The sequence below is a fragment of the Triturus cristatus genome, chromosome 1_1, assembly GCF_964204655.1.
Source record: "Triturus cristatus chromosome 1_1, aTriCri1.1, whole genome shotgun sequence".
NCBI classification, from domain to species: Eukaryota; Metazoa; Chordata; class Amphibia; order Caudata; family Salamandridae; genus Triturus; species Triturus cristatus.
This window is the reverse complement of record NC_140579.1, coordinates 36,915,061-36,930,453: the sequence shown is the minus strand read 5'-3', so window position 1 is coordinate 36,930,453 and position 15,393 is coordinate 36,915,061. Positions and strand designations below refer to the sequence as shown.

General features: G+C 46.7%; 1 protein-coding gene across 1 annotated transcript in view; it reads right to left on the bottom strand.

Annotated features, from left to right (window-relative positions):
* Positions 1–15,393, bottom strand: part of LOC146869280 (RNA helicase MOV-10-like) — a 283,487-nt gene that overhangs the window by 191,896 nt on the left and 76,198 nt on the right. The window contains exon 6 of the mRNA XM_085633089.1: positions 2,613–2,774. Coding sequence (XP_085489215.1) covers positions 2,613–2,774 — 162 coding nt within the window. The remainder of the gene's footprint in view (positions 1–2,612; positions 2,775–15,393) is intronic.

Genomic DNA, 15,393 nt, shown 5'->3' with positions numbered 1-15,393 from the left:
AGATATGGGAAGACATGGATGTGTTGTCTTCTTAGTTGTGCTGCCATCACCGCTAGGCACTTGGTAAACACTCTTGGTGCTGTGGTGACTCCGAATGGGAGTACTTTGAATTGATCGTGCTGACCGTCCACTACAGATCTTAGATATTTTCTGTGCGCGCTGTGAATGGGAATGTGGAAATAGGCGTCCTTGAGGTCTAGAGTAGCAAGGAAATCGCCCTGGGAAAGCAGAGGGAGGTCCTGCTGGAGTGTGACCATATTGAAGTAGTCTGAGTGTATGTATAGGTTTAGGGGTCTGAGGTCTAAAATAGGCCTTAGAGATCCGTCCTTCTATGGTATGAGAAAATAGAGAGAGTAAACTCCCTTGTTTTGTTGGTGCAGGGGAACTGGTTCTATTGCACTTTTGTAGGAGGGAGATTACCTCCTGCTTTAACAGTAACAAATGTTCTTGTGACATTGGACGGTGTTTGGGTGGTATCGTTGGGGGGGTAGATGTTAGTTCGAGACAGTAGCCTGATTGAATGATTTGGTGGACCCATTTGCCTGAAGTGATGTTTATCCAGGCAGGGAGAAATTGGTGGAGTCTTCCCCCGACTGGAGTGGAATGGTCGGGGGGAAGTGGAGGGAAGTCATGGGGTAGGTGTAGAGGCAGAGCAGGAGTTGTTGTTTTTGCCTCTGCCTTTGCTGTTATTCCCCCTGTAACCACCCTTTTGGTAAACTCTGGTAAAGGTGGATTGTGCGGGAGCTTTGTAAGAGGTGGAGGAGCTATCAGAGGAGTAGCCTCGATGTGTGCTTCTGAATGATGAGCGACGAAAGGACCGTCCGGTAGCTTGCGATTGCAAGGCTCCCATAGATTTGGCGGTGTCTGTATCCTTCTTCATTTTCTCAAGGGATACGTCTACATTGGGATCAAATAGGTGTTGCTCATCAAAAGGCTGATTAAGTATAGAACTCTGTACTTCGGGTTTAAAACCTGATATACTTAACCAGGCATGCCTGCGCAAAAGGACACTGGTGTTTATTGCCCTTGAGGCGGTATCAGCTACATCTAGGGCACATCGGATGGAGGTGTAAGGGACATCTGGGACACTGTAATCATCCCATGGGTCAGGGGAGCCAGTAGGGGTAGGGACCCCAAGGGGTTAATCGTCCGCACCTCCCCCTGCACTATCTGAGGTGTTATCATCATCTATTGGGGTTGGTGATGGTGTGGGAGAGTGATGTGGTGGAGGAGGAGGAGGAGGCGGAGGAGGAGGAAGAGAAGTCTCTCTTCTTTGGTGGCGGTGCAGGCGCAGGCATTTCTAGTGGTCTTTTCTTGATGCTGAGCATTAAATGACCAGTCTTAGGATCCTTCATTAAAGACTTTTGGGTAGGATCTGGATGAAACAGTTCATCTGTGGAAGACAGATCCTTCGGAGTAGAGGGCTTTGGTGCCGTTAGTTTTTTGGGCATCGACTCGGTAGCAGTTCGAGGCTTGGAACCGTGTAATTTTGAAGTGTCTTTATCACTTGGAACCGGTTGCTGTTTTTTGGTTCCGAGGTCTTTGGTTTGGAAGAATCGGAGCCTTTTGGTGGGCGTTTTTTAGTCTGCTCCGAGGGTGTGGTCGGTGCCGAGGAACAGGTGCTAGGCTTCGACGCCGAGTGCTTCGATGTGGGAGCAGCGGTCGGCGTGGATGAGGTCGAAGACGCCTTTTTCTTCGGTGCCGGAGTTGGCTTGTCAGTACCGAGGGTAGGCAGACTAGAGCCTAAGTCGCCTAAAGGCTTAGTAGGCTTCTTTATCGGGCCCGAAGGCGGGGCATGGGAAGCAGTGTCTCAGCGTGCACCTGGGCCTGAAGGTGGAGGTGGTACCGAAGCCTTTTTCGACAGTGTCGAGGGGGGGTGTGGGTCGGGGTCGATGTCTGTAGTCACGGCCCATTGAGCTGGATTGATGTCTTCGACGTCGGAATTGTCTGCTTCGGAGGCGCCGATGATTGCTTCCTCGACTCTGCTCCGGAACATCGACGCCCTCTTGAAAGATGTCATCGGGGATCGAAGATGACGAGCGTGCCATTGTTCTTAGAGCTAGTCGGTCCCGGATGGTCTTTTTGGAGCGGAAGGAGGCACAAGCTGAACAGTCTCCAGCCTCGTGCTCCGGTGAGAGGCAGAGGTTGCACAACTCATGTAGGTCGGTGTGGGGAAACTTCGACCCACATCGAGGACACTTTTTAAATGGTGCGCTTTCCATGAGCCGGAGTTGAGGCCCAGGTAGGCCCGAAGGCCTTTGTCGACGACCGGAATCGAAGACTTCGAAGTTGAAGGGTCGCGTGTGGTTGGAAAACGCGATCGAAACAATACAGTCAAGAAGGGAAGGATTGCGTGTCGAAAAAAAACGTTTACAGTTCCGAACTGGAACACAAGAACACATCCGAGCCCGATGGGGAAAAAAACAATCTGAGGATGGAGCTGATGCCCATGCGCACTATGATCCAAAGGAGGCGTCACATACCTCGTGACTTCCAAAGACTTTCCAAGACAAAAACAAGTACAGACATTCGGGCCCAACACCAGATGGCGATCTATGCACAGAGTGTAATCTGCAGCTCATACGCCTCGAACACTATTTTCTGATGCGTACCTTAATCACCTCTGGGATAAGGCGGAAGTCTCTGCTGCTCGCATTTATCCTGTACAATTCCCTCTTGTCTCGGTGTTTCAAAAGGCGCTCACACAGCAGGTCAGCTGCACTGTTAGAGGGTGCACACGCAAGGACATGTGATGTAGGAATGCGTTCCAAAACCTGGATAAAAGATCAATGGGGATCAAAAGCCAAAACGGAAAAACACTTTAGCCAAGACAGCCATAGGATTACATACTCCACACTTCTGAAAATAATATGGACACATGGATTCATCTTTCGCAGGACTTGTGTATAGTGCTTTATAATAAATGTGCTAACACTGTGCAGGCCAGGTTGAGAATGAATATCTAAACTGGTTGCTTGGTCACGGTTAAGCTTCAAAGAAGATATCAAGGATATGCCGATCTGGCATGGTGTGTGGCAGAGAACTCCACAGATAATCAAAACAGTCATAAACATGGGCATTGCCCATTATTGTATTCAGGCAGCTTCCTTAACCGATATGTTCCTTGCATTAGGGCTGAAGATGACCGGACTGGTATACTGGGAAGGTTGGTGGAAATACCCAGCACACATGGAATATTTGTTGAGGCCATGAAAGATCCAGAACAGACTGCTCATTACAAAATACCATACAAATCTAGGGGATTTTTAAAGAATTTTAAATATAATGCAGAGAATTAAAACTAAATAAAGCAAATGACAGAGCACAATACTGAAAGAAAATTAATCATCAATTTCCAGTAATGTGTCAAGACCAAATTAAAGAGCTCTTACCACAAGAGAACACCACTTACTCTAAGGATGCTAATTTAAGTTCAGAATTCTAGTACACCATTTTCAAATTTTACATGCTTTTTAAGCTGCACAGCACTGGTCACGTTGCATGACAATGCTGTTTGATAATTCAGCCATTTTATTGAGCATATAATGACTGTGGTTCAACTTTCAATTTCAACACTAAAATAATTCTTTAAACTTTACTCCACACATCAATAGAAATGGACAGCCATTGAAAAAGCACAACTTAACTGCTAAGACAATATAGATCATATTTATAACATGCATCAAATAGATATTTAAAATCATAGTCTGCAATACCACGGAGTCTACAATAAGTTTCTAATTGCTGCTTATGTTCTACCGACTTGTATCACGTGCTAGTTACCAAGGAGGGTATATACGTGCCCTGGAAGGGAAGACCTGAGACAAGAGTAGACTAGTTGAAAAGCCAGGTTTTCAGCTTGCTTCTGAATTTAAGTTGGGTTTGGGGGGTAAGAAGCTGGCTGTTCTGAAGGGGAGCTTGTTCTAGGTCTTGGGGGCGATGGGGAAGAAGGTGCGTTCTCGCATTTTAGTTTGTCAGATGTGTGTGAGGAGCTGGCCAGCTAATGTGAGTTGCTTGGTGTGGAAGTTGAAGTGGTAGTTGAACTAGGCAGGGCCTATGTTATGGAGTAACTTGTAGAAGAGCGAGAGTAGTTTGATGGTGGTGCATTTCTTGATGGGGAGCCAGTGGAGGTCCTTAAGGTGTTTGGAGATTTGGGCTCATGAAGGAAGGTTGAGTAGGAGTCTAGCAGCCACGCTTTGAGCTACTTGGTCGGTTGGAGTGCTTGACAGAGAGGCCAATATAAAGGGCGTTGTTGTAGTGTAGTCTGTTGGTGATGAGAGCCTGAGTTACTGTCCTGAAAGTATCAAGTGGGAGCCTTTTAGGGATTTTTCTGAGCATTTTGAGTTTAGGGAAGCATGCCAATTTCCATCATGTTGACTTGGCTGGCCATGCAGATTTGACTGCCATTTATGATACCCAGGTTCCTAGCAGCATTGGTGGGGATAGCTGGTGGTCCACAGGAATAGGGCCACCGGGCAGGGGTCCATAGAGCGGTGTGCTTAGAAGCACCACTTCTGATTTGCAATCACTGAGCTTGAGGCAGCTTCTTTTCATGCAGTCTGCTATGTCAGACATGCATGCTACGAAGTTTGATTGCGAGGTAGGCATGTCTTCCTAGAGGAGGAGTAGAAGTTGTGTTATCTGCTTAAGAGATGATGTGGAGTCCGTGGGATTGAATAATGGAAGCAAGTGGAGTCTTGTAGACAATAAAGAGGTGGGGCGGCTCAGGGAAGAATCTTGTTTAAATCCACAGATCAGCTTGGTGGCGTCAGAGTGGAAAGGGGCAAGGCTGACCATTGGAGCACATGCAGAAATGAATGAGCAGGCCCGGTGAAGGGCAGGGCCACAGTTCCAGCCTCAGGGTATTTGGATGAGGATTGAGTGCAAGACTGTCAAAGGCTGCTTTTAGTGATACTAACTGTGAGAAGTTGGCCTGGCATATGCTGGTCACTAGTTATAGTGGCCACCTTGCACCAGTCCAATTCGACTCTTATGGTAGATAGGTTTAAGACAACCTTTTAAAGAAAGCTATCCTAGTGGTAGCTGTGGAGAGCAGCCTTCAGGCTAAGTCTCAGAGGAATTTAAGACAGCTTGTTTTACCTTATAATCTCTTGAATTACCAAATGAAAGGACACAACACAGGTATATATGTCAAATATATATGTATTTATTTCTAGACACACTCTACTAATCTCTTTATGAGATTAGAAGCCAGGAACACATTCAAATATCAACGTTTCACAATAAGTTAAGCACAAATATGGCTGGGGCCCTAGGGGCGTACCAGACCATATACTAAACAAGCATTTACAATGCAACGGTCTCGGCATTGTTAAAGTTAGAGCTATTGGCATTGCTCATGACATTATTTTTGTTTATGTTTTTGTTTTTAAAACATTTAAAGAAACGGCATTGTTATTTACAATGTCAATCGCTTAATCACTCTCAAATGCGAGACCTATTGCATTTGCAGCCACACACAGAGCCACACACACAAAGCCACCCACACACACAGAGCCAACCACAGAGCCACTCACATAGACCAACCCACACACAAATAGAGCCACCCACAGAGCCACCTACACACACACATGCAGAAGCCCACTGACCTATTTACATTATGTGCACTTTGTGATCTGCATGGTACATGTTCTTTGCTGCAGGCACATTAACCCTATGTGCTACCTTTCCAGGAGTCAAAACTTCCACTAGACAAAACTCTGATCTCTCTCTAGGAAGAACATTAAACCCCTGAGTCATCATGACATTTTTATTGTTGCTGAAAATTGCTGGAGGCCAAGAAGGAGGCAGCAAGCGCTTTTAAAAGCTTAATTTACTTGCAAACATAATGTCTCCACCCAAAGTCAGCGCCCGGTCACACTGGTTGCACTGCCCTAGAGCTGGCCCTTCTCAAGGGTCCTGTGTCCTCAGTGACAGAGTCACTGTTGTTCTTTGCTGTGCTGCTTCATAGGCCTGCTAGCAAGACTGGAGGTGAACTTCAGTATGGATTGTGGTGGACAAACCTTGAAGGTTAACCCAGACTTGCCAGTGCTAGGGTCCACCTGCTGGTGCTTAGACACCAGCGCTTCTAAGGTCTTGCGAAGCCTTCTAAGGTCTAGCATGGGATTGTGCTCTCACTGGAGAGTCGTCTGGTGGACTGGTTATTAAGGCTGAACCTGGTTCCCCAGTTCCAAATTCAGCAGCTCTGGCCATAGTGCCATATCGTCTCCCCCACTGAACACCATACTGTCCCACTGAGAAAAACACACTGCCTTCAACTACAACCCACACTTTACAGTAAATTATTCTCTTTTTCCGCCAAAAATAATACGAGGTGAATTATTGCTGCATTTGAGGCTGCTGTGCGCCTGGATGTGGTGCTGATGTTAATACCTTGCTACAGTCGGGAAGATGTGTATCGTTGAACTGCAATGTGATGAACACACGAACAGCCACTTCATCCACTGCAGACACATATACTAAGTGTGCATTTGACCACTAACCTAACTTCCAAGCATTATGACGCCACATTTCAGATATCACTTGTTAAGATTTGGCGAGATGTGAGCTTTAGAGGATTTTTTCTTATTCCCCTAGCGGTTGTGACCCGTGTGTGGTTGGGAGCTGGGGAGGCAGTGAAGAAAGGTCATTGTGTGCTTAATGCCCTATACCGGCAGCATTTCACAGGCGTCGGTGATTCATTACCTTGGTGGGCCTGGAGTACTGGGTGAGGGAATCGGTAGTTAGACAGCAAGCCAGTTTGGTGTCTATATTTGGGTGGCCGCAGTCAAGGCAAGTTTAACTGTACCCGTGTAGCTCGCCCAGCTAAGATGTCCTGAGAGGAATACTATTTTCTTCATACAGTGCGTGCCATACAGCTTTTAGTTTTTGCACCAACTTTAATAACATACTTTAGGATTACCCTATGTTCCTGTTCCTAAGGTCCTTGTTTTATGGCCTAAAACAAAAGCCATTAACAAGCTGTGGTGTTTTACGCCTGTGGTATGCAGAGGGCATAGACGTTCGTGCGGGCGGAAGACACATTGACCTGAGCCAATTTAGCCATCTGCAGAATATATTGTACCATAGGTGACGCAAAGTGAATAATCTTGAGGCTTCAATATGTTTTATCTATTCTGGTTCATTTCAAGCTATTGACAACTGGGGCTGAATTATGTGGTTGCTTTAATTCTTAAGAAAAGAGGAGGTATGCTTTTCCTATGGAGGGAGAGGAGATGGGGGTCCTTGTTTTTGTTGTTTTAACTCTGTCCTGAGTCTACGGTACCAAAGTGGTACCAGGGCATAACCAGAACCGTGCCCCGAGGGGTGGCAAAGAGTGAACTGGGGTAGAAGCAGTGTCCTAGTCACGTCGCGTTCGGTTCCATTTTCTATACAATAAATGTTTTCATGAGGTTCCTTTTTTGAGCATTTCATTACAGCCCTGGGGAGAAATGGGGGTTAACCCCTCCCACATTTACAGAGATACAAGCGTATGTAGGGCAGACGGTAATTTTCGTAGCAACGCTGTCTTCCTCAGCCCAAAACCTTCGAAAGGACGCGTGCGTCACACGCAACTGTAAAAAGGCCTTGGAAGACGTCGGTACACAATGGCTCTGAGAAGGAAGTAAATTAGATGAGTAAAAAATAAACACTATTCCGGCGACGGCGCTTAGAGAGTTAAATAAAAGTGGCAAACAAGCAGTTACATGTATTCCTTTTGGTGCTGGTGCGCCGCTTTTCGTAAACAGACGGGCAAACTATATAGACCACATGGTACTATAGGGCAAGATAACTAAGCAGAATTTAAACAATGAGGTTAAAACAGGAACCAAAACACTGTCGCGCGGACGCTGGCCGTGTTCCACCGCGATTTTAGGTGATCACATATTTTAGGTTTGTGAACAACTCCGTTGTTGGCCACCAGCATTGCTGCTGAGATAGTAGAATCCTGAAAGCAATACAGAGTGGAGGAGTGATCCTAGAAGTGGAAGGCACGATACGAACCAGAGGGAGCGAATTTGAGGGATGGCACGGGAGTAACTGTAGAAAATATGTGTTCAAACAAAGGTTGAATGCCATAAGCAGCATACCTAATTAGACAAAACAGAGCTTGTGTTTAAATACTACTTGGACAAACTAAGAGTACCTGAGCTCTGAGAAGAATAAGACTGGCGTAACGGCCAGAGCAGCCAACCTTAAAACTGGGTAACCAGGCTCGAGGCTCGGCGTCGGTCCACCCTTCTGTGATTCTGGGAAAATCACTTAATCGCCCCGTGCCTACAAAAATGAATGTGTCCTTGTGTAGTGTAACTTTGATGATGCAAAAGCGCTCCAGTACCTTGGAGTCGAGTTCGCGTTAAAAAAAACTGCAAAAATAAAGACTGGAGAACAAAGTACACTGGGGCATCGGGGAAACTGACAGGACAAACAGAACTGCCCGTCTAAACTTATCGCGTCATATACCCTGCGTAATCCTCAATTCTCATCCTCAACGTAGTCTTTACATGCATGTTTCTCCTCCAGTATTTTGAAAAGTATTTTTTTAAATTTATTTAAAACAGTGCTGAAACGTTTTGAAGGTACATTTTGAATGAATGAATTTATACTGAGCATTTACATAGTTTATTTTAGCCTTGCACCTCCTTGACTCTGTTTTTTTTTCACCCTCTTGCCCTTACTTTCTCCTGTTCATGTTACTGTACATTAATGCTGGCTGAGCACTTGGTAAACCGTCTGACCTGTAATGAAACATACACACTGTTTTTGTCTGGGTATTATTGCACAGGAGGCAGCCTGCTGGGCTCTTCGTTGCCCTTATAATTTTCCTTTCCTACTTCCTCCACAGCAATCTTACGGGGATTTGGGTCGGCCGATCTGGCTGCAGGTCGCAGAGTCCGCTTACAGGTTCACCCTGGGCTCATTGAGTGACATGCCTGCGCACGCTTCTCCGGGCCGGCTCGCTGTAACATTATCTCCTCAGACGTGTGCAGACGGGCCGAGATGCCGCCCATTGTTCGGGCGGGAGGGGAAGCGCGCCGGAGCGCCCCTGGCTCCAAGCTGTCTTCAGGGCACAGCTCCCGTAATCACAGAGGCCTTGTAGGGCTCGGGGTAATTATACGAGATGCCGCCGATACACACCAGAAATCTGAGGGAGCGAAGAATGAGGAAGCGGAGATCAAAGAGATAGTGCCTAAAAAAATAGAAACAGAAGCACGTCTTCGTTTCCAACTTGCTGGCTTCGTAGAGTTTGCTGTTTAGTGGAATGCGTAGTCTAGACTGTATTGTTGCGGTTTACCTGAGGCTTCATTAACCAACACAGGTCCCAGCGTTAAAATATTGTCTCGGTTTTGTTTTCTCAAAGTAACGTGCTACGGGTGTCTCTGTGTACAAGCATTAACAAGGGCATCTGAAGGGCCCCTGGAGGGACCGTGTTTAGACCGAGGAGCAGGGGATGATGCCATGAACACCACCGCCTTTCTCCGAGGCGAAGCAGAAATACCTCGGAGAAAGGCAGCGGCGTTTCCGGATTCGGGGCGTGTTTTTCTTTTCTCTCCTCTTGCCATTGGCTGGAGGAGATAATGAGAAAAGTAGCAAAAAACACGCCCCCGAATCCGAAAAGGACGGGGCCTGTTCGGAGAGACAAACCTCTTTTCCAATGGCTGGCCAGCATTCAAGAGGCCAGCCAATGGAGAAGAGGGGAGAAGAGGGGCGGGTTCAAGCCCCTCTTATCCAAGTCATTAAATCTCACGAGCGAGACTGCGCAAGCGCAGCCTTCGCTAGCCGAGACCTAAAAAGGGGTTTTGGAAAGTCGACTTGCAGAATGACAAGGCCTAGGGCCTGTAGAATCGCTGGGGCATCATGACTGCAGTGATAGCAGGTAAGTAACAGACCCACGGGAGACGCATGCAGTGTGAGAACACAGCCGCGGGTTCCCTATTGATTACAATGGAGCAAGTCGCGGTTTGATTTTTAAAGTTTTAGGGTACTTCGAGGAAGTCTACAAGCAAGCCACTTACAAGGTAAGTAATTCGAGGGCCAACACACACTAGGGCACTTGAGTGCACGAGTTACCTCACCCAGGGAAGCCGGGTGCATAGGTGTCTTTTGGTGTCGGGTCGCGTCGCTGTTTTCTATGGAGACCAAAGAAGACTTGTTGCTAGCGGCGACTGAAGAAGTGTCCGGTGGAATCCAAGGTTGGATTCAAGATGTAGAAGACCTGAAAATTGAAGGGACAGTGTTCAGTCACTTGCCAGTGACCCGGGGCCAGGAAAATGGATGCCCACGGATGTCTGGTGATTTCAGGTGATCAAGGGTGTTTTGACTCTTCGCTCACGAGGTCCAGGAGGGATCGACGATGACCAGCAGCTAGATTCGGAGTGTTCCACGACGTCTGCAGCTGACTGCGGTGTCGGCAACCGGATTGTAGGCAACAAGCCTTGGCAACAGCAAGTCTCGTGTGGTGTGAAGAAAGTCGATGGTGCAGACCAGCAAGGTCTGAGGGACTCACCCAGCGAGGGAGAGTGAGGGCAGGCCTGGAGCAACCAGGGGAGCCCTTTTAGTTGATAAAGTCTTCGGGGGACCCACAAGCCAACAGGCAAGGGATCGCAAAGACGCCTCTTGAGGAAATGCTTCACAGGAGCCCACGGTCACTCGGGACGGGGTAGGCCGCTGATTTTTGCTGCAAAACCTGCTGGAGGCTTGGGCCACAGATGGTCCAAAGCACAAGTCCGTAGAACGTCGTGAAGGGGTTGCACTCAACAATAGTGCACGGTCCCCAGGTATTGCGGTTCCTCGTCACTTGTGGGGTCCACTCGCCTCAGCTCTGCTGGGGACTCACATTGGCCGTCGAGAAGTCAGGAAATCCACTTCCGGGGCTGCAGGGACTTCGGGCTCCGGCGGGAGCGGGAAAGTTTGCGACTGTTGATTAGAGTTTCAGGTGCCTGCCAAGCAGGGGAGTCACTCCTTGACTCCAAGGGAGATTCTTCTGTCTTCCAAAGGTAGTGGAACGTCGAAGGGCCAGGATTCTTCTTGTAAAGCGTTGTCCACGTTATCTAACTTGCAATGGCAATGTGTTCCTATCTTATAGTAAAAGAAAGGGAGGGACTAGCTCTATGACCACTCCTCTAGGAGGGTCATGGGGGTGGGTGGTTACACCCACTTCCCTTTGTCCAGTTTCGTGCCAGAGCAGGGGCTGGTAGCCCCTTTTTAGCTGGCATATGCACAGAGGAGCCTACTGCTCTCCCAGTGCAGGACTTCAAAGCACTCTAGGAGTGCACCCATCCAGCTCCAATACACTAAATCCTGTCTGGAAGGTGGTGACACCTCCCTGTGACAGGATGCCTATTGTTGGGCCACCTCCACTGCGAGTTTCAGTCAGCAGCAGGAGGGAAGCCCAGTGTCTGTGCTGGTGGCATCCATTTTGTGATGCCAGGGCTCTTTCAGATTTCTACCGTGTTACCACAGTAGGTACAGGTCATCCCCTCTAGAAGGGTGGGATCATACTCCCACACCAGTTACAGGTGTGGGGGTATGATTCCAAGATGTTTGACACCAAACACGACATGTTTTGATGCAGTCATTTCAAAGTTAGCATTAACCAGGAGGTTATAATGCACTTAAGAGTATATGGTTTAACCGCATCCACAAACAGCCACAGGGAATAGACCCTGCCAGCTGCAGAGGGGCCCTGCTCAGGCAGAGGCACCCCCTCACATTGTAAACCAAGCACCCTGCCCTCAGGATTGATAGGGCCTGCCATAGGGGTGACTGATAGGTTTATGTGTGTGTGTATGGTGAGATATAGGAACCTATACCTCTGTGAGGAGTGCTAACACTACCTCACCCAGGCTGCAGTAGCAGGCCTGAGGTGTCAGATTTAGTCTGCTTCCCAGGGGTGGCATAATACATGCTTCAGCCCCTGGTAGGCTTGTGAAGTACCTATGCCCTTGGTACCTAAGGTACCATATACTAGGGGCTCATACGGCACCACAGTAACCAATCACTAGTGCATCTAATATGCACTCCAAGTCGTTTAGAGAGAACAGAGAGACTGGGGCCCTGATTAGCAGGGACCAAGCCAGACTAGCCAGAAACCAGTGTATAAATCAGAAAAAAAGTGAGGGCAACATAAGTGCAGATCCTACTCTCCTACACTAACTGATCAAGATAGCTGTGTTTTTTGTTAAACCACACCTGGAGGAATTGGAGGTTTGTGCTCTTGCTTTTGGCTGTTAGTTCATAAACCATTGCCCGTTTTCTTGATCTTCCTTATCCCACTAAAAATGTAATTTTGTAAAGATTTCTAACATCTTGTTAATTTTTTAGTACACATGAAGAGCATCATGATGATGTTGCAGGCCTATATAGTTCTATCATAGTGTAAAATTGGAAATTAGATTTTTACCAATCCCTGTTGAAAGTTCTCGGGTTGGGCAAATCAACAGCTAGATACGCAACACAGAGGTTGAACTGCAAGACAAACATACAGTCTCATTTCAGGCCTCTTTGTATAGGTCTTAGAGGATAATGTCATGAGCAAATAATCTATATTTGCACCCAGGCTTTAGTGTATAGCTGCTGGATGGCTCGTGTTTTGAGTTCCTTATGGCTGCTGCCCATACTGCACTTCTCAGGTAACTATCAAGGGTTTTTGCCTGTTTGAAGGATTTTTCCAGCTCTAATGTTTAGGATTGATTTATTGAGCACTGACTAGTCTTCATCTTGTAGATTAAGTCTCCTTCATGTACGAGATTCCTTACATAAACGTTTCCTAGTTACTACAAGTGCTGACGTTTGGGATTTGGCAACGGGGACACCTTGTGGTTTTCCATGAGATTTTGCAGTGCAGTTCTTTCATTCTGCCTTATTTCAGATTTTTGCTAATTGGGCAGATTCAGGAAGTAGTGCAACACATTTCTATTACATCTCGTAAAATGTTCGCTTAATATTTCACATCAACATTGATTGATCTCATAATTCTCTTATGTGAAGTATCTGTAAAATACCCTTTTTTCATAGAGGATGCAGCAGTGACCCCTTCCATGAAGCCAGTAATATAGCAATAGTGAAACAAATAGTCGACTGAGCCATCTAGACCAATAAGAAGGAAAATGCTACTTACCAGTATGCATCTGTTCTTGGCATGTAGAGCTGCAGATCCGCACACTTTGCATTAGATCGCCATCTGGTGTTGAGCTCGTATACTTGCACCTTGTTGTTGTCTTGAAAGAAGTTTGTAGTAGATAGGTGACTCCTCCCTTGGAATATAGTGCGCATGGGCATGGACTCCATCCTCAGATTGTTTTTCGCCATGATAGGAAATGATGGAGTTAGTAGAAAAGAAAAAGATGTCCATGTGTGTATCTCCAAATAAGATAGTACTGGAACAGATACAGGTCCCGGGGAGGTGGGTGGGTGTGTGCGGATCTGCAGCTCTACATGCCAAGAACAGATGCATACTGGTAAGTAGCATTTTCCGTTCGAGGCATATGAGCAGCAGATTGCACACTTTGTATAGACTGTACAGCAGTGTCTCCCCTAGCGGTGGTCACCTGTATCAGTTGCAGTAGTTTGAAAGAGTGTTAAGAACAGTTTGGCCTACAGAAGCTTGTTGCAGGGCCTGCACGTCAACACAATAGTGTTTAGTGAAGGTGTGTGTGTGATAGACCATGTTGCTGCCTTACAAATGTCTTCTAGGGGTATGTTGTCTAAGAATGCCATGGAAGCCCCTAGTTTGCGTGTGGAATGCGCTCTAGGGGGAATAGTTAACGTGCGTTTAGCCTTGTGGTAGCATATTTGGATACATTTAACAATCCACCTTGCAATCCCAGCTTTGGAGATGGGGTTACCTTTATGAGGTGGAGAGAAGGCTACAAACAATTGTTCTGTTTTCCGAAAGGATTTAGTCCTGTCAATGTAATAAAGTAGTGCTCTTTTGACGTCTAGTGTGTGAAGAGCTCTCTCTGCTACGGAGTCTGGGTTTGGAAAAAATAACGCTAACTCCACCGATTGGTTAAGGTGAAATGCCGAGATGACTTTAGGAAGGAATTTTGGATTTGTTCTGAGAACCACTTTGTTACGATGTATTTGTAAGAAAGGTTCTTGTATGGTTAAAGCCTGGATCTCACTTACTCTTCTGAGAGAGGTGATGATTGCAATAAGGAAAGCTACTTTCCATGTAAGGAACTGAAGTTCACATTTATGTAGAGGTTCAAATGGGGGTTCCATGAGCCTAGTAAATACGAGGTTTAGATTCCACACTGGAGAGGGTGGTAATCTGGGAGGAATGATTCTTTTAAGGCCCTCCATAAAGGCTTTAATTGCTGGGACCCTGAAAAGTGACAAGTGTTGTCTGTTTTGTAAATAAGCAGCATGTGCTGCTAGATGTAAATGTATGGCTGAATATGCTAAATTACATCTTTGCAAATGTAGTAAGTAGCAAATGATGTCCTGAATGGATGCATCCAGTGGATCAATATTATTTTTAGTGCAGTAAATGACAAACCTGTTCCATTTTGCCGCATAGCAAGCTCTAGTTGTAGGGTGCCTGGCTTCTTTAATGATGTTCATACAGTCTGGTAGAAGGTTAAGATAAACGAATTCTAGGACTTCAGGAGCCAGATTGCCAGATTCAGCTGACCAGGATCGGGGTGCCTTATCTCTCCATGGTTCTGCGTTAGCAGTGATGGGGAGAGGTGCAGTTTTTGGTGTGGAACTAGAGAGTTATAGCAGTGTTGTGAACCACGGTTGGCGTGCCCATGTGGGAGCTACCAGGATCAATTTGAGAGACTGTTGTCAGAGCTTGCGTACCACTAGGGGAATCAGTGGGAGTGGCGGAAAAGCGTAGGCAAATCTGCCTGACCAGTTCATCCATATCGTATTGCCCTTGGACAACGGGTGTGGAAACCTGGAGTCGAAGTTTGGGCATTTTGCGCTTGAGCGTGACAAACGGATCTATGTCTGGTTGGCCCTAAATCTGGAAAAATGGGAGAAGAACTTGGGGATGTAGCTCCCATTTGTGAATCTGCTGTGTTTGTCGACTTAACAGATCTGCAATCTGACTGTGAACTCCTGGAAGGTGTTGTGCAAGCAGGTATATGTTTTGTGGGATGGCCCATCTCCAAATGTTCTGTGCAAGCTGGGACAGCTGCAGAGAATGTGTGCCTCCTTGTTTTTGTATGTAATACATGGCTGTCATGTTGTTCGTCCGGATCAGAACAGCCTTGTTCTGTACATGTTGTTGGAATTATTTTAGTGCTAGGAATATTGCTAGTAGTTCTAGATGATTGATATGGAGCACTTTTTGTTGAGTGAGCCATTTGCCTTGGGTTGTGTGATTGAGGAGATGGGCTCCCCATCCTGTGAGTTATGCGTCTGTTGTAAGTACTATCTGTG